This window comes from Salvelinus fontinalis, chromosome 12 (genome assembly GCF_029448725.1).
Source record: "Salvelinus fontinalis isolate EN_2023a chromosome 12, ASM2944872v1, whole genome shotgun sequence".
In the NCBI taxonomy this organism is placed as follows: Eukaryota; Metazoa; Chordata; class Actinopteri; order Salmoniformes; family Salmonidae; genus Salvelinus; species Salvelinus fontinalis.
The window spans coordinates 33,856,196-33,883,790 of NC_074676.1; the positions used below are offsets into that span (position 1 = coordinate 33,856,196).

At 43.8% G+C, this 27,595-nt stretch overlaps 1 protein-coding gene across 1 annotated transcript in view; it reads right to left on the minus strand.

Annotated features, from left to right (window-relative positions):
• Window positions 1–1,977: 1,977 nt before the first annotated feature.
• Window positions 1,978–27,595, minus strand: part of LOC129867220 (protein kinase C-binding protein NELL2-like) — a 105,133-nt gene continuing 79,515 nt past the window's right edge. Inside the window, exons 16-20 of the mRNA XM_055940479.1 lie at window positions 11,160–11,300; window positions 10,139–10,332; window positions 9,146–9,322; window positions 2,722–2,946; window positions 1,978–2,473 (exon numbers count right to left, since the gene is read on the minus strand). Coding sequence (XP_055796454.1) covers window positions 2,432–2,473; window positions 2,722–2,946; window positions 9,146–9,322; window positions 10,139–10,332; window positions 11,160–11,300 — 779 coding nt within the window. The 3' untranslated portion in view covers window positions 1,978–2,431. The remainder of the gene's footprint in view (window positions 2,474–2,721; window positions 2,947–9,145; window positions 9,323–10,138; window positions 10,333–11,159; window positions 11,301–27,595) is intronic.

Genomic DNA, 27,595 nt, shown 5'->3' on the forward strand with positions numbered 1-27,595 from the left:
GTGTTGACATCTCCCTTAACTTACTTACTGATGCAATACACAACACTTGTTGGGAGAATCAAAAATAAGTGACTGCAGCTTTAGTGCATTCAACCAACCAACTATTTTGCCAGATAAGCACATACTGCATGTCATATCTAGTTAAATGTAGGCTAAATCCGGACATAGTGATAATTGGAGGCTTTGCTATACATAGAATCAGCACTGTTTTGGATTTACATATTAACAAATTTGCCAATTGATAATTAAAGAGTTGAGGTTGAGTCTCTGCTGCTCCCTCTGACACACAGAGAATATGAACCAGGTCCCCTACAGAGGAATCAAGCTACTGTTGCATTCTACACTGTACGTCTAAGATCTATGAAAGGGTTCAATAATGTCTGATGAATGACATCCAATACATTACCCTTCTGATGCCTTGAGAGTTGTCAATGTCAACTAACACGCATGTTGTAAACTAATGGTTTATGAAGGCTACAGTGTTTACAGATCTCCACGTAAAACTATTGCGCTGCTCCACTGCCTTAGTCCTCCTGCCTTTGCCAAACCCAATAATATAAGTGTCCATTAGTAATGAACACAGGACAGGCAGTAATGTGGGCGGAGACATCTGTTGCGGTGAGTTCAACTTACCCCACCATGGAGAATTGGACATTTAGGAGCCAGCTGGACAGCCACTTAGCCCCGCTGTGCCACTACCCCTTTGCCCCTGGCAAGGAGCCACCACCGGCTAGGAGCCACCACCGGCTAGGAGCCACCACCGGCTAGGAGCCACCACCGGCAAGGAGCCACCACCGGCTAGGAGCCACCACCGGCTAGGAGCCACCACCGGCTAGGAGCCACCACCGGCTAGGAGTCACCACCGGCTTGCAGTCACTGGGCCAAAGCCTGCCAGATGGTGCCCTTGCCAGTGTGCTTCCAGCCACTGCGGACGTACATATACACACACACAAACCAGACACACACGCACGCTTTTATTGCAGTCAGGCACACGTTCACAGTAGTCTATATTCATCATTTGACAGGTATAACACGTTTCGTAGGAGAGAGAGATGGCAAATGTTCCACTGAGGGAGGAGAGGAAATGGTAGAATAACAATGTGCTCCATGGTTCGGTTCCGCTTTGTTTTTGTTCATGTAAGAAGCTGCTGCTAGGGAGACCCAGGGAATTAGTGGGTTAGTCTTCTTCAGGCACAACTCATTCCTCCCAGCCAGCATGTATATTAATATGCTAATTATTTTAGGAGTTTAAAGCACTGTACTCTGAATCATACAAGTATTACCATTACCTCTGGAACCAGTGGAAGGAAGCAAAGCAAACCAATTGGGACATTGTGTATACTGTATCACAGTATACACAAATGAGATGCTCAATGTATTGAACAAATGAAAGTTCTCAATCAAATACAGTACTCAATCAAGTACTGTGTGTGTATTGGCAAACCCTCAAAATGCTATCCTTAAAATCCTAAACTTCAAACACCTTCCAATTATCCATTCAAAATCAGACTGATCTGGATGGTTCTGGATCCTGCACTGTACTATGTAATCATCACCAGCACCATGTACACCGGCAGCAGTGCAGACAGAGGAAGTCCACCTGCTCAATTCATATTTGATGTGAAAGGTCAGGTGTGATGATGTGTAGGTACCACTGATAGGCTGTGATTGCTGGTGTCAGGCTGAGTTTCCTCTCCTCTTTTCTGCTCTAACACACTGTCACACAAACATGTGTTCTGACATGAACTAACTCTCACCTCGCTATCCTCTTCACAGGAAGTGGGGAGGTCTGGTAAGGCAAAGCTCAAGAAATTTGTCATCTGTGTTGATTGAATTTTCGGGTACACGAGACCTGAGAGGATAAGTTTTTGACTTCATATGAATACAGACACAAGTCGTGGTTACGTAGGAGATCGATGATTTCTAATGACTAATACACAACAACATCCTAAAAAAGACAAGCTCAAACAATTAATGTAAATTGAAATAGTTTATTCACCATTACACATTAACAAGCCTGGAAATAAATGTAAAAGATGAATAGAAAATAATGCTAGAGGACCACAAAATATAGACAACTTTAATAATGTAGCAAATGAAACTTACACTAAAACAACCGCTATCTAGGATATCGTTGAGATTTAAAGAGTTTAGAAATGAGCAAAATGTTTCTACATCGAGAACATTCATGCCAGTATAATAGTATTTTACAGCGTCATGTTGCAGATGATTTGGGGGTGTTCCTCAATGCACAGGTCACCCTGATTGGTGAGGCTGAACACAGAGGGGGCTTGTGGATACTGTAGTCCATCTGTGTTCTATGATACATGTTTTGTATTTGGTATAAAGAAGTTGGGCAGGAGGGTGGAAAACGCTGGTTGTTTTTACATGGATAACACTGTACAGGGAGGTGCCTTCAGAGCTTCAGGAACTAAAGGCACATGGGGTCCACTGAGCAACAGATATGTCCATTCTGAAAGAGAGCAGGAGAGAGAGAGACTTTAGAGTGGGTCACTGTTAGACTTTAACCACAATACAGTTCTTCTCTTTGAAGTTTTTCTACTGCAGAATGAGGTGCTGTTATTATGTTCTGTTATTTCTCACTGAAAGGCAAACTTTGTTTGACATTTAGAATTTCGATAGTCATGGAGTGATTAGCGCCAACATGGGGTATAGTTGGCTGAAGTCTGCATAGATATAATGAATATCCATGGCTGTTACCTTGCACTGGCAGAGGGTGCACTCGGTGCTGTGTTTGATCCAGGAGGAGCCGCTAAAGCGCTGGATGCCGTGCCCGTCCATGCACGTCTTGGTGATGTTGTTGCGTATGGTGTCGGCCTGGCAGGGATCAGTGACGCAGCGGGCACAGCATTCGCCCTCGGGCACCACCGTGAATTCACAGTCCACATGGGGGCACAACAGTGGCCAGCAGTCCACCTGCCCCTGCTGTGGACGGGCGAGACAGAAAGACAGACTGGAGTCATATCACGGGGACAATACAATGATACATACCCATGGAGGCTGCTGAGGGGAGGACGGTTCATAATAATGGCTGGAATGGAGCCAATGGAATGGTATCAACCACGTGTTTGATACCATTCCATTGACTCCATTCCAGCGATTATTAAGAGGTGTCCTCACCTTGGTAGCCTCCACTGGTATGTGCAGCCCATCACCCCTACATTTGTATTGAATAGATCCTGCCCCTTGCCAAATGTTTAGGCATACTTCTATACCGCCCTGATGAAGTCATTAACATAGACATTTTGTCCTGATACATCATAGATGTACAGTACATGGGGCTAAGAATATGTTGTTGCGTAGGAGTAGCAGTATGAGAAGAAAGAAATTTTCAGACACTGGGCTAAATGTGTTTCCTAATGGAGTTGTTTTGGTCACCCGTTCATACTCCCTCATATTAATCACTACACAGTTGTAGCAGAGAACGCCTTATTGGATTTCTCCAGCAGTCGTTTCAATAAGCCAGTGAATACATGTCATATATTCTGGCCAACTTTATAGATCCTGGTTAAGCTATGATTCTGCATGACCTAGTTCTGTTAACATTTTCATCCCTGAGCTTTTGTGGTTTACACCTCCTTGGAAAAAGAGCACAAGCACACACACACACACACACACACACACATACACGTGGTGTATTCATTAGTCGGATTCCATTGCAAAACATTTCATCTGTTGCAAAACGTTTTGCAAAGGAAACTGTTAACTCAAAACGGAAAACGTTTTGCAATGACAACAAGAGCTTCTATTGGACAAAGGTCCCTCCATGGGTGGCAGACTGTCTGAAATTCGGGGTTCCCCAAAATTGTTTGAAAAAATTCAATGTGATGAACAGAACACAACAATTTTTATTAGGTTTTGCCATAATAAATTATATTGAACTCAAGTACTCTAATAAAAAATATATTTTTAGGACACATGGCCAGAAATGTTTTTGCTCATTTATCTATAGGCCAACAATGCCTAATATATCATAGCCATTACAGATAACAAATCCTAATTGCTAAATTGGCCATATACATATATACAGTGTACAAAACATTATGCTCTTTCCATGACATAGACTGACCAGGTGAAAGCTATGATCCCTTATTGATGTCACTTGTTAAATCCACTTCAATTAGTGTAGATGAAAGGGAGGAGATTAAAGAAGGATTTTTAAACCTTGAGACAATTGAGACAGATTGTGTATGTGTACCATTCAGAGGGTGAATAGGCAAGACAAAAGACTTAAGTGCCTTTGAATGGGGTATCGTAGTAGGTGCCAGGCGCACCCGTTTGTTTCCAGAACTGTAACGCTGCTGGGTTTTTCACGCTCAACAGTTTCCCATGTGTATCAAGAATGGTCCACCCCCCAAAGGATATCCAGCCAACTTCACAACTGTGGGAAGAATTGGAGTAAACATGGGCCAGCATCTCTGTGGAACGCTTTTGACACCTTGTAGAGCCCATGCCGACGAATCGAGGCTGTTGATTTGATGAAACCATAATATCAACGGGTTATATTATCGTGGAACACAATCTTCAAAAAGGCAGTAACCTCAGCAATGGCGCTTGCTTGTGGAAGCCTGTGGCTGCGCAATGGCATAGCCTTGTTTTGTTAATTTAGCAGACAAGATACTTATTTCCCGAGCCCAGTTCACAGTTAAGACTCACCTATTTTATAGTACAAAACATGACGTAATATAACAGAATAAAATATAACAGAATATTTTTTCCAGATGCGCATCTCGCTTTTGGAGCAGTTATTCTCAAAGAGGGATCAATTGAAAAAGGGCTCAATTTGGCGAGTTGAAAGACCATTTTTCCAGGGTTACAAACCAAAACCGCTCTTCTTTTTGATATACAGACGTTCAATTTACACTGAACAAAAATATAAACTCAACATTCAACAATTTCAATGATTTTACTGAGTTACAGTTCATTTCAGGAAATCAGTCAACTGAAATAAATTCATTAGGCCCTAATCTATGGATTTTACATGACTGGGAATAGAGATATGCATCTGTTGGTCACAAACACCTTAAAAAAAAAGGTAGAGGCGTGGATCATAAAACCAGTCAGTATCTGGTGTGACCACCATTTGCTTCATGCAGCACGGCACATCTTGATCAGTTGATCAGGCTGTTGATGGTGGCCTGTTGAATGTTGTCCCACTCCTCTTCAACGGCTGTGCGAAGTTGCTGGATATTTGCGAGAACTGGAACACGCTGTTGTTCACGTTGATCCATAACATCCCAAACATGCTCGATGGGTAAAATGTCTGGTGAGTATGCAGGCCATGGAGGAACTGGGACATTTTCAGCTTCCAGGAATTGTGTACAGATAATCATGCAGAAACATGAGGTGATGGCGGCGGATAAATCACATAACAATGGACCTCAGGATCGCGTCACGGTATCTCTGTGCATTAAAATTGCCATTGATAAAATGCAATTGTGTTCATTGTCCATAGCTTATGCCTGCCCATACCATAAACCCACCGCCACCATAGGGTACTCTGTTCAAAATGTAGGAAATCAGCAAACCGCTCGCCCACACGACTCCATCTCCCTGGTACAGTTGAAACCGGGATTAATCTGTGAAGAGCAAACTTCTCCAGCGTGCCAGTCACCATCAAAGGTGAGAATTTTCCCACTGAAGTCGGCTCCGACGCCGAACTGCAGTCAGGTTATGACCCTGGTGAGGACGATTAGCACACAGATGAGCTTCCCTGAGACGGTTTCTGACAGTTTGTGCAGAAATTCTTCAGTTGTCCGGGTGGCTGGTCTCAGATGTGGAGGACCTGGGTGGGGTGCGTGGTTACACGTGGTCTGCGGTTGTGAGGCTGGTTGGACGGAGTGCCAAATTCTCTGAAACGACGTTGGAGGCATTTTATGGTAGAGAAATTAACATTAAATTCTCTGGAAACAGCTATTGTGGACATTCCTGCAGTCATCATGCCAATTGCACGCTCCCTCAAAACTTGAGACATTGTGTTGTATGACGAAACTGCACATTTTAGTGGCCTTTTATTGTCCCCAGCGCAAGGTGCACCTGTGTAATGATCATGCTGTTTAATCAGCTTCTTGATATACCACACCTGTCAGGTGGATGGATTATCTTGGCGAAGGAGAAATGCTCACTAACAGGGATGTAAACACACATGTTTGAGAAATAAGCTTTTTGAGCGTATGGAACATTTCAGGGATCTTTTATTTCAGCTTATGAAACATGGGACCAACACTTTACATGTTGCATTTATATTTTTGTTCAGTATGCCTGTTCTTTTGAATGTTCTAAATGGACAATTCCACATTGATGGACTTATGGTGATGAATTACAGCCACAACATCTGTGAGTAGGCCTAAGCGTAATGATGCTGAAGAAAATACACTCTTTGTATTTATCAAACTGTTTTTGCATATTTTCAGTGTGGAACCTGTCTATGTTTAGGGGGGTTATAGCCTAGCCCCAGGTTAACCAATTCTAAATGTTAATAGCAGTTCGCAAAGTAGCCTAGACGGGATGCAATTATTCCAAAACTGCAGCTCGTTGTTTGAACACATATTTCCCAACTTCAATCAACCAGTCAATTTATAATTTGTGATAAAACTGTTGTCATTTGGCAAGGGATGGAACTTGTCTATCCCATCAGTTAGATATGTTTTTATAGCCATTTCTGTAGTCCTAATGGGAGCTTGTGTGCACACTCAGGATGCATGTGTAGAGGGAGTGGTCAGAACACATTTGAGTGAGTGAGAAATGAAGGAGAAAGGGAATTTGGGGGTTCAAAAACATACGTTTGCATCTATTTTGAAAGTGGCGATGCAGCTGCTCTGTTTGCTCCTTTGCTCTGGCGCTCCCCGTTTTGTTCCGTTTGCTCTGTTTGCTTCAGAGTAAAGAGTAAACGAGTAAACGATGAATGGTTTCTTTTGCAACAGACTAAACGTTTTGCAACGGATTTCGACTAATGAATACACACCTGCACACACACACATGCATGCAAAGATGCATGCGTGCACACACACATGTGCGTGAATGTGAACACACGTACGCGCATACACACGCACACACACACACACAGAAACTCCAAACAGCCAAGAGTTTGACTTGATTTAAGTCTCCAATTGGGATATTTAATATACCCGAAAATCAGCTAGCTCGGCATTTATGTGATGTTGTAGTAAATTACTCAGGCTATAAAATAAAGGCCCATGCCATGCTAATGTGTCATTAATTGTAAACATTTGAAGTGTGGTTCCTCTGTAGCAGAATTTTTTCATCATAGCCACAGGCAGTGGGTGTGGCTGTAGACTCAGGTCTCCATCACATCTAGAAAAAGGGAGACTAGTATCTGTGCATATTGACGTGTAACATGATAGAGCAGGACCTCCCGCCCTGTAGATTTTCGCTCTAACCCTAATCTAGCGCACCTGATTCTAATAATTAGCTGGTTGATAAGCTGAATGAAGTCAGTCAAAACTGGGGTTGGAGCAAAAACCTACAGGAGGGTAACTCTTCAGGAACAGGGTTGAAGAACCCTGTGATAGAGTATGTGATGTCCTTCAATCACCTTTACATGAGCCCTGGCAGGTGGGCAAGTCACTGATATGTTTCTAAATAGGCCACTCTTAAAAAGAATCATGTTTTTAGATCTCAGTACGCTTTACAGAAGATGGTCCTATAAAAAGGCATAAATGTTGCAGCGTGTTTCAGGAGAATTACATTTACAAGTGAATTACATTTGGTTTAGGGAGCTTTGCCAGAAATTTGCCTTGGTGGCAAATTTCGCAACAACGAAATTTCGCAACAGCGTGGCGAACACCAACCATTTTTCATTCCTCCAAATCAAAGGCTATAATAGTATCCTATACCCATTACGTCCAATACCTATAGTAGCAACTCAGAGATACATACGTCAAAGAGCCATGTTCTGTCATATTCTGTAATTTAAAAGGGGATTTGTATCTTTGTCTTAGAGAATTGCTTGTCCGTTTCTCTGCTGATCAGAGCAGAGCCAGTATGGTTCTGGCTCTGCTAACTGTGTAGGCATTCAAGGTTAATTTCACGTCGCGGTCACGATACATATCTCTCCCCATTCTCCTCCACTCCTCTCTTTCGTGTGCTGCTGTTTATACCATTTTGGCTGGTAGCTGTGTTTGTATGTGTGTGTGCAACATGATGTATGTGTGTGCATGCATATGCTAATCACAGAAGGAGAGTGAGGTGGGAAGGCTGTATGTGTGGCTACAACATTCTGTTTGATCTGAGGGAAAAAAGAACCAACGGTAATGCCACTCCTCCGAGGGAACGGGCGGGCGGGAGAGAGCTGGCAGAACAACAAAGCTAAAGATGATTTATGGGTCGACGCAAAGGCAGATTGACAAAAATGCAGCTAAGTGTTACTTTTATCCGGGAGTGGAATGGCCAGGGTGAATGCCAAGTGTGACATTTGCATTTAATAAACATATGGCTGGTGGTGAAGAGCGTCTAAAAGGCTTATTGAAGGCGGTAGGATGTGATGTTCTGTCAGATTTAGTGTGAAATCCTCGTAAAAAAGCCTTCCTATTGTTTGAACAGCAGGGATGCGGGAACCTTGGAAAAGGTCAACAGTGGAGAGAGTCAATGCAAACAGTGCGTATTTCTTTGAGTAGATTCAATAGAGAACACTCTTGACACATCGTAATTCAGTTATATATATTGCAGGGCATAGAGACCTGTGAACATAGAAATCTGTATACAGCACACACACACACACACACACACACACACACACACACACACACACACACACACACACACACACACACACACACACACACACACACACACACACACACACACACACACAGTATCTCCCGTACTTTAATTACGAAAGTACTGGTACTGGTATTCCCTGTATATACTGTAGCTCCATTCTTGCATATTTTATTTTATTCCTCTTGTGTTAGATACTATTTATTATATATTTTTTTTAACTCTGCATTGTTTGGAAAATTTCGTAAGCAAGAATTTCACTGTAAAGTCTACACCAGTGTTATTCAGCGCATGTGATAAATACAATTTGATTTGATTTAATTTAAAGCAGAGTCCAGTACAGTGTGTTCTATCTATTTATAGGGTGTGTATTATTGGTACTCACCAGACACTGGCACTGCTGGCAGTTCTCCACCCAGGACTCTCCACTGCCGTAGGTCAGCAGGCCGTTCTGGTGCAGACACTGGCTGCTGAGGCGAGGGTCACACTCTGGACAGCAGAACAGGTCAGCTGTCGGGTTCTCACAGTCACACACCATCCTCCTGCACATCACACGGCCAGTCTGCACAGAGGGGAGGGGGGCGATACACTGTCTGTCAATCAACTGACATTAACACTCAACTCAAACATGTTGTGAAGTCTCAAACTACAAAGTATAGTTTGTAGCTACTATATTGTAAAGTACAGTCTAACTTACTTTTTTTAAACTCTGCATTGTTGGTTAAGGGCTCGTAAGTAAGCATTTCTGTTGTATTCAGGGCATGTGACAAATACAATTTGATTTGAACGACTATTGTAAAGTACAGTCTCCATAACCCAAACTCAATATTTGCTAGTTGTTGACCTTGGTTATTGGTTGATTACACACACTCAACATTACCATTGCTCTCCACCTGCTGACCGTGAACATTACAAAACAATAACATGTTTACTCATTTCTCTGTTTGCTCAGCCGTTCAATAATACTAATTCTGACAGGCAGGTTCTCATTTTCTCCAATCAATTAAAATGACTAATTTCATTAAAGCTTCATTTCTGCCCTCCTCTTTAATCAAATGAATAATATGATGCTTGATTGTTAAATACCCATACTAATCCTCTATAATCACCTGCAAGCATTCCCATACACCAGACATTATCCAAAAGTAAACGCTAAATGACTAAACATGACAAGACTGTAGCATAATAATGTTTAGATAAATGTTAGGTTTTTTGCTTAATTAAAAACTAACTATTCCAAATAGTTCTAAATTCTTCAGACCTGTATTAATCATATAACTAACTGAATTAATAAAGTCATCATAATGCTTTACATCAACCAATAGAAGGCCCCTAACCTGACCATTGTTTTTTTCACCCATCATCCTCTTTGTCTCACCTGACAAGAGCAGACTGAGCACCTATCATTGTCCAGCACCCAGATCTGTCCATTGTGTTTGACTTTGTTGTCATGAATACAGTCTCCGGTGCAGTTCCTCCCGTGGGGGCACCTGCAGTCATAGCCCCCCTCTAAGTTGAAGCACACCGTGTCATTGGCACAGGTGTTCCTCCCAGTCTTGCATTCATTGATATCTGTAGGGAGCCAGAGAGATGACTTCAGGCATATGCTCAACACAGGTAAAATGCTGTAGGTCATGCTTAAATTCACATGCATCTTACTGCTTTAAAAAATACAAAGGAAGCACATGTATTATATTTTAATAGCTCTCAGCCTCAGTAAACTAAAGTGGGCTTTCTTGTCAAAACACTTTGTAATTTCGTCCCCCCAGAGACCATTTTTCGTCAAATTATAACTGCAGTTGGCTTTGTTCTTCACAGTATGTTCACCTCTCTGACAGTCTCTGATGTGCTCTGTGAGGATCGGCTAGACTTGACAGGTAAAATTTGTCTATAGCGCAGACAGACAGACAGACAGACAGACAGACAGACAGACAGACAGACAGACAGACAGACAGACACAGAGCTGTAGTACTGTCACTACTGAGGCGTAACTGCATAAAGGTTTCCCTCCATTTTGACATGTGACAAGCTCTTGTCAGGCAGCTTCAGAGAATGTTCCAGAAAGATTGAATGAGCAGTAAAAAGCAGACAGGGATTTTGAGGAAAATGCACCAGTAATGGTATGTCCAGTCCAAACATACTATTACCCACACCCGACAGCAAAAACAATTGGTCAAAAGAAGACCAAGGAAATTCCTAGCTCTGCAATGGTTAGATGTGCTGCTATGATCAATGTTAGAATACACTAGACTAGAATAATGGAAAAACAAACTAGTGTGCAGGTATACTCTATGCATGTGATTTCAATATAAATTATCATATGTGACTAGGTGAATAAAGATTGCCTACAATCGCAGTGTTTCTTTTGGTCTTGTGATGAAAGGAGCGAGTCAACTCACCTATGCACGACTCCCCATTAGTAGAGAACAAGCCGTTGTCGTGGTAGCCATCCCGACACTCGCAGTGGTACCAGCCGGGCAGGTTGACACAGATGGCTTTGTCATCACACTCCACGAAACCATGAAAACACTCATCAATGTCTGTCAGGAGAGAGAGAGAGAACAGTGAGGACTAGACCTCTATCTCCCTAAGTTTGGAACAGCGTATCGAATTTAGCTTCATTCTTGCCTGACAGGCATTTTCAACATTGACCGTGACAATTTATTTAGACAAACAACAACTTGACCATCCGTTTATTACAAAGGAACGAGGTGCAAATAAATTAAACATCTCAAATCAACTGGATTTATGTGAGTACTGAATAAGAAGATGCCCTAATATTTCAACTAATATTTAATTAGACTGGCTTGGCCAGATGAGAAAAGTTTAGCTAGTGATTACGGGATTGGGGCTAAATGTAAGGGCCCAGGTTGCAGAGTGATTAAATGTGTCTGTGTAGGCACGGATGGAATTTTTATGATTGTGTGCGTGTGTGATGCATTATCAGAGTCCCTCATTATGAAAATTGCCCTGTACTATCAGTGACCTTCCCATTCACTTCCCCCAGAGTCCAGACAGAATAGAACACATCAGGATCCCCTGGAGGGCCCAGGTCAGGCCTCCTCGTCCCCTCATTCGCTCCTCTACTCCTTCCCTCTCTTCTCCTTTCCTCTCTGCTCTTCCCCTTACTCCCCTTCCCTTTCGTCTCCTCTCCCTTCCTCTCCTCTTGTCCTCTCCCTCTGCCACAGCAGTAATAGGATTACGATCTATTGGCTAATGAGCATTCACCCCTTTATTAGAATTTATCCAGCAGAAATGTTGTGGATATTAGGCACTTATCAGGGATAGTTCACCCAAATTACATATTGGTTTCCTTACACTGTAAGCAGTCTATGGACAAGGTTTGACAGCAATCCACGATTTTGGTTTACTTTCTCTGTCACTGTTTCCAAATGCTAATGTTTTAGGATTTGTGGCAAACATCTCATCCAAGTCTTGGTACATGTTATCGTGTCCAAATCATCTAAAAGTATCTAAAATTAATTGTGAAACTCAACAAAGTCACTTACAGTGCATTTGGATAGTATTCAGACCCCTTGACTCTTTCCATATTTTGTTACATTAAAGATTTATTCTAAAATTGATTATATTCCTCTACACACAATACCCCATAATAACAAAGCAAAAACATGTTTAGACATTTAAGCAAATGTATAACAATTTTTTTTTTTTTTAATATTACATTTACATAAGTATTCCGACCATTTACTCAGTACTTTATTGAAGCACCTTTGGCAGCGATTATAGCCTCGGGTCTTCTTGGTTATGACGCTTCAAGCTTGACACACCTGTATTTGGGGAGTTTCTCCCATTCTTCTCTGCAGATCCTCTCAAGCTCTGTCAGGTTGGTTGGGGAGTGTCGCGGCACAGCTATTTTCAGGTCTCTCCAGAGATGTTCGGTTGGGTTCAGGTCTAGGCTCTGGCTGGGCCACTCAAGGACAGAGACCTGTCCCGAAGCCACTCCTGCGTTGTCTTGGCTGTGTGCTTAGGGCCGTTGTCCTGTTGGAAGGTGAACCTTCGCCCCAGTCTGAGGTCTAAAGGGCTCTGGAGCAGGTTTTAATCAAGGATCTCTCTGTACTTTGCTCTGTTCATCTTTCCATCAATCCTGACTAGTCTCCCAGTCCCTGTGGCCAAAAACATCCCCACAGCATGATGATGTTGCCACCACCATGCTTCACCGTAGGGATGGTGCCAGGTTACCTCCAGACGTAACACTTGGCATTGTAACGATCGTCATAGTCGTTCTCCTCCTCAGACGAGGAGGAGCATGGATCGGACCCAACACGCAGAGTGGGTAGTGCTCATGATAATTTATTAAATCGAAACTGAACACTAACATGAAACAAAATAACAAAATGAATACAACCGACAACAGTCCCGTGTGGCACGAATACAAACACGGAAACAAACACCCACAACACACACGTGAAACCCAGGCTGCCTAAGTATGATTCTCAATCAGGGACAACGATTGACAGCTGCCTCTGATTGAGAATCATACCCGGCCGAACACAAACATCCCAACATAGAAAATCACACAGACAAACCCACCCAACTCACGCCCTGACCAACTAAATAAATACAAGACAAAAGAAAACAGGTCAGGAACATGACATAACCCCCCCCTTAAGGTGCAAACTCCGGGCGCACCAGCATAAACTCTAGGGGAGGGTCTGGGTGGGCGTCTGTCCACGGTGGCGGCTCTGGCGCTGGTCGTGGTCCCCACCCCACCATAGTCAAACCCCGCTTCCGTGGCCTCTTTCCAATGGCCACCCTCCATATAAACCCCATTGGATTAAGGAGCAGCACCGGACTGAGGGGTGGATCCTGGCTGGCTGGCTCTGGCGGATCCTGGCTGGCTGGCTCTGGTGGATCCTGGCTGGCTGGCTCTGGTGGATCCTGGCTGGCTGGCTCTGGCGGATCTTGGCTGGCTGGCTCTGGCGGATCTTGGCTGGCTGGCTCTGGCGGATCCTGGCTGGCTGCCTCTTGAGTTTGAAGAGGCTCTGTGGCCTCAGCAAATTTGATGATTGAGATGGTGATGTGCGTATCCATGCGGTCATGATCGAACAGTGAGTACAGGAGGAAGCTGAACACGCACCTCTGTGGGGCCCCCCGTGTTGAGGATCAGTGTGGCGGTGTTGCTGCCAACCTTCACCACCTGGGGTTGTCTGGTCACTAAGTCTAGGACCCAGTTGCAAAGAGAGGGGTTCAGACCCAGGGCCCTGAGCTTAGTGATGAGCTTGGAGGGCAGTGTGCAGTGCAATGGCGATTGCGTCGTCCGTAGATCTGTTGGGGCGGTATGGAAATTGTAGTGAGTCTAGGGTGTCAGATAAGGTGGAGGTTATATGGTCCTTAACTAGCCTCTCAAGGCCCTTCATGATGACAGAAGTGAGTGCTTCCGGGCAATAGTCATTTAGTTAAGTTACCTTTGCTTTCTTGGGAACAGGAACAATGGTGGACATCTTGAAGCAAGTGGGGACAACATACTGGGATAGGAAGAGATTGAATATGTCTGTAAAAACTCCACCCAGCTGTACTGTCGTTTTGCATCTTTGATTTCCTTACGGAGGTCCTCGCTGGTCTGTTTTTACACGTCCATGTTTCCAGTCACCTTGCCGTGGATAACTGTGGTGGTTTGCGATTTCAGTTTTGCCAAATGCTGCCATCTATCCACGTTGTTTGGAGTTCTAATCGTCATAGTAAGAATAACATCTTCTATGCACTTCTTGATGAACCCAGTCACTGAGTCAGTGTTTACATTGATACTATTCCCAGACGCAACCCGTGATCAAAACAATCCTGAAGCATAGATTCAGATTGTTCAGACCAACGTAGAACAAAACCTTACCATGGGTGCTTCCTGTTTAAGCTTCTGCTTATAGGCGGGGCGGAGCAGGATGGAGGCGTGATTTGATTTGCCGCATGGGAGGGCCTTGCAGTTGTCCCGGAAGTGAGAGTAACAATGGTCAAGCGTGTTGGTAGAATTTCGGGAGTGTTTTCCTCAGATTTCCTTTATCAAAGACCCCAGCTACAATAAATGTGGCCTCAGGAATTGCGGTTTCCAGTTTGCACAAAGTCAAATCAATCAAATTGTATTGTATTTGTCACATGCTTCGTAAAAAAACGGTGTAGACTAATAGTGAAATGCTTACTTACGGGTCCTTTTCCAACAATGCAGAGTTAAAGATAATATACAGTACCAGTCAAAAGTTTGGACACACCTGCTCATTCTAGCGTTTTTCTTTATTTTGACTATTTTCTCCATTGTAGAATAATAGTGAATCCATGAAAACTATAAAATAACATATATGGAATCATGTAGTAACTAAAAAAAGTGTTAAACAAATCAAAACATATTTTATATTTGAGATTCTTCAAAGAAGCCACCCTTTGCCTTAAAGACAGCTTTGAACACAACCCTGCGGTTGTGGGCACTGCTGTTGCCGTACCAGGCGGTGATACAGCCCAACAGGATGCTCTCAATTGTGCATCTGTAAACGTTTGTGAGGGTTTTATGTGACAAACCAACTTCAGCCTTTTGAGGTTGAAGAGTTGCTGTTGCACCTTCTTCACCACACTATCTGTTTGAGGTGGACCATTTCAGTTTGTCCGTGATGTGCCGAGGAACTTAAAACTTTCCACCTTCTCCACTGCTGTCTCATCGATGTGTATAGGGGGGAGCTCCCTCTGTTGTTTCCTGAAGTCCACGATCATTTGTTTTGTTGATGTTGAGTGAGAGGTTGTTTTCCTGACATCCGAGTGCCCTCAACTCCTCCCTATAGGCTGTCTCGTCATTGTTGGTAATCAAGCCTACTATCGCTGTCATCTGCAAACTTGATGATTGAGTTGGAGGAGTGCATGGCCACGCAGTCATGGGTGAACAGGGAGTACAGGAGAGCGCTGAACATGCACCCTTGTGGGGCCCCAGTGTTATTTCACCTTTATTTCAACAAGGAACACAGCCTGAGACCAAGGTCTCCTTTACATCTGGGCCCTGCTTATACATATACAGTTTAGGTACAATTATTAAGAAATTACACAAGACAAATAAAACGATCACAGATAAAACAATACAGCAGGAGATTGTTACATTTAGACATAGGTTATTCCCCTAATAGCACAATAACTTGTATTCCCCAAAGAAGTTACAAGCAATACAAAAATGAAAATCCTCCAATAAATGTTTAAAATGGGCAACAGGGGGACAAGAGTCTCAAGTTTAAATTTGGTCTGCAGGCTATTCCATAAGCAAGGAACGTAACAGGAAAAGGCAGCCAACTCTGTGGAGATCGCAGGGGCCTCAAGTGTAATCCACTTGAGACCTGGTTTTATGAATTGTAATGTTGATGAGTGATGATAAATAAGAAGGTAGATTATTCAGAAGTGCTTTATAGACAAACACGAGAGCATGTTGCTCTCGTCTCATGGACAGCGAAGTCCAACCCACAATTGGATATAAAACACAGTGGTGAGTTCTGTAGCTAGCACCCGTAATAAACCTAAGTGCGCAATTATAAGTAGCATCCAGCAGTTTCAGTGTGGATGCCGTAGCATGCATGTAGATAATATCCCCATAATCTATAACAGACATAAAAGTAGCTTGAGGATCAGCAAAGTGGAGATGGTGTTTCCTACCTTCACCACCTGGGGGCAGCCCGTCAGGAAGTCCAGGACCCAATTGCACAGGGCGGGGTTGAGACCCATGGCCTCAAACTTAATGATGAGCTTGCAGGGTACTATGATGTTGAATGCTGAGCTGTAGTCAATGAACAGCATTCTTACATAGATATTCCTCTTGTCCAGATGTGATAAGGCAGTGTGCAGTGTTTTGTCAATTGCATCGTCTGTGGACCTTTCGTGGTAGTACGCAAATTGAAGTGTGTCTAGGGTGATATTATCCTTGACTAGGTACCTTTGCCTTCTTGGGTACAGGAACAATGGTGGCCATCTTGAAGCATGTGGGGACAGCAGACTGGGATAGGGAGAGACTGAATATGTCCGTAAACAAAACAGCCAGCTGGTCTGCGCATGCTCTGAGGACGCGGCTAGGGATGTCGTGCTGGCAGGCAGCCTTGCGAGGGTTAACACGCTTAAAATGTCTAACGTCGGCCACGGAGAAGAAGAGCCCACAGTCCTTGTTAGCGGGTCGCATCAGTGGTACTGTATTATCCTCAAAGCGGAAAAAGAAGGTGTTTAGTTTTTCTGGAAGCAAGACATCAGTGTCTGCGACATGGCTGGTTTTCTTTTTGTAGTCCGCGATTTTCTGTAGACCCTGCAGTATACGTCTCGTGTCTGAGCCATTGAATTGCAACTCCACTTTGTCTCTATACTGACAATTCGCTTATTTGATTGCCTGCGGAGGGAAGAAGTACACTGTTTGTATTCGTCCATATTCCCTGTCACCTTTCCATGGTTAAATGCGGTGGTTCACGCTTTCAGTTTTGTGCGAATGCCGCCATCTATCCACAGTTTCTGGTTAGGGTAGGTTTTAATTGTCACAGTGGGTACAACATCTCCTATGCACTTCCTTAAACTCACTCACCGAATCAGCGTATAAATCAATATTATTCTCTGAGGCTACCTCCGGGCATGTCCCAGTCCGCGTGATCAAATCAATCTTGAAGTGTGGATTCCGATTGGTCAGAACAGTGTTGAATAGTTCTTATCACGGGTACGTCCTGTTTGAGTTTCTGCCAATAGGAAGGGAGGAGCAAAATGGAGTCTTGGTGAGATTTGCCGAAAGGAGGGCGGGGGAGGGCCTTTTATGCATCGTGGAAGTAGCAGGGATCCAGTTTTATGCCAGCGCTACAATCAATATGCTGATAGAATTTAGGTAGCCTTGTTCTCAAATTTAGTTTGTTAAAATCCCCAGCTACAATAAATGCCGCCTCAGGACATATGGTTTCCAGTTTGCATAAAGTCCAGTGAAGTTCCTTGAGGGCCGTCGTGGTGTCGGCTTGAGGGGGGGATATACACGGATGTGACAATAACCAAAGAAAATTCTCTTGTGCGATAATACGGTCAGCATTTGATTTTCAGGAATTCTAGGTCAGGTGAACAAAAGGACTTGAGTTCCTGTATGTTGTTACAATTACACCATGAGCTGTTAATCATGAAACATACATTCCCCCGCCCTTCTTCTTCCTGGAGAGATGTTTACTCCTGTCGGCGCGATGCACTGGGAATCCCGGTGGCTGTACTGACTCTGACAACATATCACGATAGAGCCATGTTTCTGTGAAACAGAGTATGTTACAATCCCTGATGTCTCTCTTGAAAGCAACCCTTGCCCTAATTTTGTCTACCTTGTTATCTACTGGACATTAGCGAGTAATATACTGGGAAGCTTTGGATGGTGTGCGAAACCCGCTATGGACTCATAGTGAGGCGGCCCTCTCTGTCGGCGCCATCTTGGTTAGTGCCTGGTATGGCAACTGCTCGTCCCCCGACCGCAAGGCACTACAGAGGGTAGTGCGTACGGCCCAGTACATCACTGTGGCCAAGCTTCCTGCCGTCCAGGACCTCTATACCAGGCGGTGTCAGAGAAAGGCCCAAAAATTGTCAAAGACTCCAACCACCCTGGACATAGACTGTTCTCTCTGCTACCGCACGACAAGCGGTACCGGAGCACCATGTCTAGGTCCAAAAGGCTTCTTAACAGCTGCTACCCCAAAGCCATAAGACTTCTGAACCGCTAATCAAATGGCTACCCCCCCTCTTTAATGCTGCTGCTACTCTGTCATTATCTATGCATAGTCACTTTAATAACTCTACCTACCTGTACATATTACCTCAACTAATTTTGTTACTTCTATTTATTTTCCCCCAGTTTTTTTCTTTCTTAAAATTGCATTGTTGGTTAAGGGCTTGTAAGTAAGCATTTCACTGGAAGGTCTACAACGGTTGTATTCGACGCAGGTGTGTCACGCCCTGGTCTTAGTTATCTTTGTTTTCTTTATTATATTAGTTAGGTCAGGGTGTGACATGGGGGATGTTTGTGTGTATTTGTCTCGTCTTGGGTGGTTGTATTGTATAGGGGGTTTTGTAGAGTGTATGGGGTTGTGTTCAGTGTAGGTGTTTAGGAAAGTCTATGGTTGCCTGGTTTGGTTCTCAATCAGAGACAGCTGTTTATTGTTGTATCTGATTGGGAGCCATATTTAAGGCAGCCATAGGCATTAGGCTATTGTGGGTAATTGTCTATGTGATGTTGCATGTTTGCACTCAGTGTTATAGCAGTCACGTTCGTTTTGTTATTTTGTATTGTTTGTTAAGTTTTCTTCATTATTTAAAGGAAGAATCTATTCTAATCACGCTGCGCCTTGGTCCTCTCTTTCACCTATAGACGATCGTGACAATGTGGCAAATAAAATTTGATTTGAGGTAGTCACCTGGAATGCATTTAAGTTAACAGGTGTGCCTTGTTAAAATTAAATTTGTGGAATTTCTTTCCTTCTTAATGCGTTTGAGCCAATCAGTTGTGTTGTGACAAGGTAGGGATGGTATACAGAAGATAGCCCTACTTGGTAAAAGACCAAGTCCATATTATGGCAAGAACAGCTCTAATAAGCAAAGAGAAAACGACAGTCCATCAATACTTTAAGACATGAAGGTCAGTCAATCCGGAAAATGTCAAGAACTTTGAACGTTTCTTCAAGTGCAGTCGAAAAAATCCATCAAGCACTATGATTAAACTGGCTCTCATAAGGACCGCCACAGGAAAGGAAGACCCAGAGTTACCTCTGCTGCAGAGGATAAGTTCATTAGAATAACTGCACTTTAGATTGCAGCCCAAATAAGTTCTTCACGGAGTAACAGACATATCTCAACATCAACTGTAGACCAGTGGAAATCTGTCCTTTGTTCTGATGAGTCCAAATTTGAGATTTTAGTTTCCAACCGCCATGTCTTTGTGAGACGCAGAGTAGGTGAACGGATGATCTCTGCATGTGTGGTTCCCACCGTGAAGCATGGAGGAGGTGGTGTGATGGTGTGGGGGTGCTTTGCTGGTGACACTGTCAGTGATTTATTTAGAATTCAAGGCACACTTAATCAGCATGGCTACCACAGCATTCTGCAGCAATACACCATTCCATCTGGTTTGTGCTTAGTGGGACTATCATTTGTTTTTCAACAGGACAATGACCCAAAACACCTCTAGGCGGTGTAAGTGCTATTTGACCAAGAAGGAGAGCGATGGAGTGTTGCATCAGATGACCTGGCATCCACAATCACTTGACCTAAACCCAATTGAGATGGTTTGGGATGAGTTGGACTGCAGAGTTAAGGAAAAGCAGCCAACAAGTGCTCAGCATATGTGGAACTCCTTCAAGACTGTTGGAAAAGCATTCCAGATGAAGCTGGTTGAGAGAATGCCAAGAGTGTGCAAAGCTGTCATCAGGGCAAAGGGTGGCTACTTTGAAGAATCTCAAATATATATTTTAATTTTTTTGACACTTTTTTGGTTACTACATGATTCCATGTGTGTTATTTCATAGTTTTGATGTCTTCACTATTATTCTACAATGGAGAAAATAGTAAAAAAGAAAAACGACTGAATCGGTAGGTTTTTCCAACCTTTTGACTGGTTCTGCATATAAAATGAATAAATATACAGTGAAAAACAAATAACGATCACTAAAATTAACATGGCTATATACAGGGAGTTCCAGTACCGAATCGATGTGAAGGGGTACGAGGTAATTAAGGTTGCTTTGTACATATAGGTAGGAGTAAAGTGACTAGGCAACATGATAGATAATAGACAGTAGTAGCAGCGTATGTGGTGAGTGTGAAAGTGTGTGTGTGGCATTAGTATGCATGTGTTATGCGTATGTAGTGTGTGTTTCGCTGTCAGTGTAAGTATGTGTGAGTTTGTGGGTAGAGTCCAGTGTGTGCATAGAGTCAGTGCCTTCCTCTGACAGCACTTGGTATGGAGCTCCTGGATGGTAGGAAGCTCGACCCCTGTGATGTACTGGGTGGTACTCACCACCGTAGCGCCTTGCCTTGCAGTTGCCGTAACAAGTGGTGATGCAGGCAGTCAAGATGCTCTCAATGGTGCAGCTGTAGAACTTTGAGGATCTGAGGGCCCATGCCAAATATTTTCAGCCTCCTGAGGGGGAAGAGGCACTGTTGTACCCTCTTCACAGCGATGTGGGTTTGTGTGCACCATGTTAATTCCTTAGTGATGTGGACACCGTGGAACATGGATCTCTTGACACGCTCCAATATGACCCCATCAATGTGGATGGGGGGCGTGCTCGGCCCTCCGTTTCCTGTAGTCCATAATCAGCTCCTTTGTCTTGCTGACGTTGAAGTCCAGTGTAATGATTCCGTAAAACAGAGTATGCTACAGTCCCTTATGTCTCAATGAAAGGAGATCCTTGCCCTGAGCTTGGCTACATTATTGTCCAGGGACTGACCGTTTGCGAGTAATATACTTGGAAGCGGAGGGTTGTTTGCTCGCCGCCTGACTAGAACCACACTTCTCCTCTCTTTTCTCTGGCATCAACATTTGGGTGTAGCACCCAGGATGAATGGGGCTGCCTCGGGAAGTCCAAACAAAGGATCCAGATCAGGGAAGTAACATTTCTGGTCTAATTTCTCGAGTGACCTCCAATCTAATGTCCAAACGTTATTTTTGGTTGTAGGACATAATACTTAACATTCTGAGCAAATAATTTAAGAAATAACACAAAAAAAGCTAACTACAGCACCTTGCCACTATAATGAATACTCAGGGAGAAAAAAGTGTAGATTAACACGCAGAGCGCGGCAGGTGGTTATTTCACCCTTGCAGAAGGCAAGACCCTTGGTCACAGGCAGGCAAGGGTCATACACAGGTAGGCAAACAGGCAGGTGAATCAGAACTAGGACTGAAGGCTATAACTGGTTCTCACAAACAAGCTAGGAAAAGGCTTAGTAGAGTCAAAATGAACAATACCTCACAAAGTCACAAACATAATGAACTGCTCTAAATAAGGAGCTGATGAGACCAGGTGAGTAACTACAGTGCCTTACAAAAGTATTCATCCCCCTTGGCGTTTTTCCAATTTTGTTACATTACAACCTGTAATTTAAATGGATTTTTATTTGGATTTCATGTAATGGACATACACAAAATAGTCCAAATTATTGAAGTGAAATGAAAAATGTACATGTTTCAAAAAATTCTAAAAAATAAAAAACGTAAAAGTGGAGCGTGCATATGTATTCACCCCCTTTGCTATGAAGCTAAATAAGATCTGGTGCAACCAATTACCTTCAGAAGTGACATAATTAGTTTAATTAGTTAAATAAAGTCCACCTGTGTGCAATATACAGTGGGGAGAACAAGTATTTGATTCCGTCTCTCACAGTTGAAGTGTACCTATGATAAAAATTACAGACCTCTACATGCTTTGTAAGTAGGAAAACCTGCAAAATCGGCAGTGTATCAAATACTTGTTCTCCCCACTGTATACATATACACATACACACACCTGTTCTGAAAGGTGCCAGAGTCTGCAACACCACTAAGCAAGGGGCACCACCAAGCAAGCGGCACCATAAAGACCAAGGAGCCCTCCAAACAGGTCAGGGACAAGGTTGTGGAGAAGTACAGATCAGGGTTGGGTTATAGAAAAATATCATAAACTTTGAACATCCCACAGAGCACCATTATTAAAAAAATGGAAAGAATATGGCACCACAACAAACCTGCCAAAAGAGGGCCGCCCACCAAAACCCACAGACCAGGCAAGGAGCGAGTTAATCAGAGAGGCAACAAAGAGACCAAAGAGACCAAAGGACCACTTTAATCCATACAAGTCACAGAGCTGGGCTTTATGGAAGAGTGGCCAGAAAATAGCCATTGCTAAAAGAAAAAAATAAGCAAACACGTTTGATGTTCGCCAAAAGGCACGTGGGAGACTCCCCAAACATATGGAAGAAGGTACTCTGGTCAGATGAGAATAAAATGTATCTTTTTGGCCATCAAGGAAAACGCTATGTCTGGTGCAAACCCAACACCTCTCATCACCTCGAACACCATCCCCACAGTGAAGCATGGTGGTGGCAGCATCATGCTGTGGGGATGTTTTCCTCAGTAGGGACATTGAAACTGGTCAGAATTAAAGGAATGATGGATGGTGCTAAATACAGGGAAATTCTTGAGGGAAACCTGTTTCAGTCTTCCAGAGATTTGAAACTGGGAGAGAGATTCACCTTCCAGCAGAACAATGACCCTAAGCATACTGCTACACCTCCCGGGTGGCGCAGTGGTCTAGAGCACTGCATCGCAGTGCTAGCTGCGCCACCAGAGTCTCTGGGTTCGCGCCCAGGCTGGGCTGGGTTCGCGCCAAGGCTCTGTCGCAGCCGGCCGCAACCGGGAGGTCCGTGGGGCGACGCACAATTGGCATAGCGTCGTCCGGGTTAGGGAGGGTTTGGCTGGTAAAGATATCCTTGTCTCAGTATGTAAAATGTAATAAAATGTATGCACTCTACTGTAAGTCGCTCTGGATAAGAGCGTCTGCTAAATGACTAAAATGTAAATGTAATGTAAAATGCTAAAATACCACTTGAGTGGTTTAAGGGGAAACATTTAAATGTCTTGGAATGGCCTAGTCAAAGCCCAGACCTCAATCCAATTGAGAATCTGTGGTATAACTTAAGATTGCTGTACACCAGCGGAACCCATCCAACTTGACTTGAAGGAGCTGGAGCAGTTTTGCCTTGAAGAATGGGCAAAAATCCCAGTGGCAAGATTTGCCAAGCTTATAGTCTCATACCCCAAGAGACTTGCAGCAGTAACTGCTGCAAAAGGTGTCTCTACAAAGTAGGGGGGGTGAATAGTTTTAATTCCAATTTTGATCAATTTTGATGCCAGGTTGTAAGGCAACAAAATAGGAAAAATGCCAAGGGGTGTGAATACTTTCGCAAGCCACTGTAACACTGGTGAAATCCATGAACCAAAATGAAAGACAGGGCTATGTTCAAGAACACAATGAACCAAGGCTACGTTCAAGAACACAACGAAACAGAACACAAGGTTGGCTAAGAAAATAAATACAGAACCTTACAGTACCCCCAGTACCTACCAGTACCTTACAGAACCTTACAGTACCTACCAGGCTCTGCCTCCCAGGGAAACATGGGGGGTTGGTAACCAAGTAAACACTGAAACGGGGTAAGGCAGAGGGATGAATGCATGAGTGAGTTCTGAGCGTATTCGGCCCAGGCCATATACTGCCTCCAGTCGTGTGGAGAGGCAGAACATTGTTGGCGGAGGTACTTCCCTGTTTCTTGGTTCATGCGTTTCGTCTGTTGGTCTGGGGATGGTACCCGGAGGAGAGGCTGGAGGCGACCCCCAGTCAGTCACAGAAAGCTCGCCACACGCGGGAGACAAACTGCAAACTGGGGCCCGCGGTCAGAGACCATGTCCTCCGGAATCCCAAACAGACGGAACACCTGCTGGAACATACACTCAGCCAATTCCATGACGTTAGGTAAATGAGGACGAGGAACAAGACACATTTTTGAAAAATGGTCTACTATGACAAGGATGGTGGTGTTACCAGAGGATTCAGGAAGGTCTGTGATGAAGTCAACAGCTATGTGGGACCAGGGTCTGTGAGGGATAGGCAAAGGTTGAAGCTTATCGGAAGATAAATGACAAGGGCTTTTGGTTTGGGCGCAGACTCGACAGGAGAGTACGTAATCCCTTACGTTGAATGCCAGTGAGGACCACCTGAACGTACGGGCCAGAAGTTCGGTGGTTTGTGTAATTCCCGGATGTCCTAACCCCAAAGACGTGTGACACCATTGCATCAGTTGGGGTCTAACAGCTGCTGGTACGTAACTCCTCCCAGCTGGAGTCTCAGGAGGAGCCAGGTCTAAGGTTAGTGCTTCTTGTATGGCAGAGTGAACCTCCCACTGTGCCAGTCCCGAAATGCAGGAGGAAGAGGAAGGAAGAATGGGTGTAGGGTCTGAGTTACTGGTTGGAAGGTCGAACTGGTGGGAGAGAGCATCAGCTTTTACATTTTTCTTTCCAGGAATGTAAGAAACATGAAAATGGAAGCATGTGAAGAAGAGAGCCCAGCAGGCTTGTCTGGAGTTTAACCTCTTGGCCCCTCTGATATTCCATATTACGATGATCTGTTAGGACAAGAAAGGGATGTTGTGCGCCCTCCAACCAGTGGTGCCACTCGAGGGCCAGCTTGATGACGAGGAGTTCTTTGTTCCCTACATCGTAATTCCTCTCAGCGGAGGATAACTTCCTGGAGAAGAAGGCACAGGGATGTGATTTTGGAGGTGTTCCCACCCGCTGAGAGAGTATGGCTCCTACTCCTACGTTGGGGGCGTGCTCCAAGATGAAAGGAAGGATCAGATCAGGTTGGCGAAGGACAGGAGCTGAGGTGAAGAGGTGTTTCAAGTTGTTGAAAGCAGTCAGGGCGGTATCAGTCCATTGAAGTGTCCGGGTCTTTTGGCTGGTAAGTGCAGTGAGGGGAACTGAAGTTCCAAATGAACCGGCAATAGTAGTTGGAGAACCCAATGAAATGCTGGAGTTCCTTAACGGTGGTGGGTTTGGGACAGTTACTGATGGCGGTGACTTTGTTCTCATCCATGCTGACCCCTTCAGGTGTCAGTACAAAACAGAGGAAGTTTACAGAGGTAACATGGAAGGTGCACTTTTCAGTCTTCACATAAAGGATATGGTCAAGGAGCCATTGAAGAACCTTTTGCACATGCTGTATGTGTTCCTTCAGGGAGTGGGAGTAAATCCGGATTTCATCAATGTAGATGATGAGAAAGCGGTTGATCACATCTTGGAAAATCTCGTTCAAAGGATTGGAAGACGGCGGGGGCGTTAGTAAGGCCGTAGGTGAGTGATGAAAAAGCTGCGACATTGGAGAAGGAAACACACGCGCTAAAAGGGACAGTCAATAAGATTCAAACCGAAATGAATGGAATTAAAAAAGAGAACATCGTTCTGAAAGAAGCCTTACTGGAGATTCAAACTAGATCCATGAGAGAGAATTTGGTACTTACAGGTATCCAAGAAAAAGAAGGAGAAGTTCCTGAATCTATAGTTAGAGAGTTCCTCCGTACAGCGCTTCAGATTCCATGCGAAGTTGTCGACAAAATCCAACTTGAACGTGTTCACCGCTTCGGACAGAGAGGGCAGAGGTACGAACGCCCAATCGTTGCAAAATTTGCTTCATTTAAAGATAAAATAATGGTTAAAAGCCTAGGTAAAAGACTTGCTGGGACCAAAATTGGCATGAATGATCAGTTTCCGAAAGAAATTGCAGAACGGCGCAAAGTTCTGTATCCAATTTTCAAAGAAAACAGATTAAAAGCGAAACGAGTAGCTCTCGTCGTTGATAAACTATATATTGATAACCAGTTGTTCAGAGACACAAAGACTACTCCATGGTTATTTTAAAATTTACAAAATTCTCATAGACGAGGAAAATAAACACAATTCAAGCCCTGTTACTGATTGTAACAATACAACAAAAAATATAGCTTTTTTATAAATCTTCACATATAACTAATTGAACACACAAGCACTATTTTTACACAGTGAAGATAAAAACTAAGTAAACAGAAGGCACAGTATGTGTGGATGGTATGGTTTGTGTTTATTTTATTTTTTATCTTATTTGTTATGTTTGGAAAGTTGAGTGAGTGAGTAATGAAATGGTTGCATATCCCAGAGCCAATGTATTGCTGTGAGCCGGGTATGAGAGGGCTTTCAATGTTGTTCAGATGATGGATATACTTTTATAATGAATTATACGTCTTATTTATTTATTGTCCTATCATGGAAAACTACATTTTTTTTATCTTAATAAATTATAAAATTATTATCCTATTTTAATGGTACTGTCTATGGCCCTATACCCTAGACACCCACCTGAATGACCCAGATATTAAGGAGAAGTCCCTAACTGTTTTATGTGCTCGCTGTAAGCGGTCTATATGCAGCTAAAATGAGGTCAGAGACCAAGAGCAGCACTGCCCCCTCAAGATTCTGAGCCTGCTTGGCAGGGTTGGTCCTGCAAAGCCAAAGCCCCCTAAAGGGAGAGGAAAATATACAAGGAATTTCTCAAAGCTGCTAATGAGAACCTTGACGACCTTGTACCTAGCCGGTGGGGATTCCGGTGGGGTACCCCCACCCAGGCAGTGGCAGTGCTGGCAACACTAGCTGCAGTAACCCATGGGGAGGGGGTCACACTCGGACATTCAGAGAGGGGGTATATTATTGTGGCCCTGGTGGCACAGAATCAAGGTCGGACTGCATGGAGTTGCGTGGGGACATGGTCATGACTGGTGGCCGTATTGTGGGTGTTTCTTTCAGGAATAGGGTGTACATTTGACGGCCATTATCTAGGATATGACAATGGTAAATAAATTTCAATTTTTGCTTATTTTTTTGCGCGGTCTTGCAGGCCTTCTCATGCAGCTGCAACTGCAATGGCATTTGGAAATCATGACCCATCTTGAGTTGGGCTCTGGGATGGTGCAACTGTTGAGAAAGTGAGCTTATGGTTGTGTGGGGGTAAGGGCTGAGTGTGTATGTGTGTATCCCACAACTGTTGCGAAAGAAGAAGTAAAAGATGTAAGGTACAATAGAGGATGATCCACAGCTATATATAATACAAATCGAGGTGACGGCAATGGAAATGCATATGGCAATTGATTTACTTCAATTCGGTAAATGGAACTGTATGCTCTTTTCAAAGAATGGATCCCAGTCGGTTCAGGGCTATGGGATACAGGGGGTCGAGGGTGGTCTGCCGGGCATTGGGATGACAAGCCATCTCGAGATGAGGCCTTTTAGCGGGTGGAATAG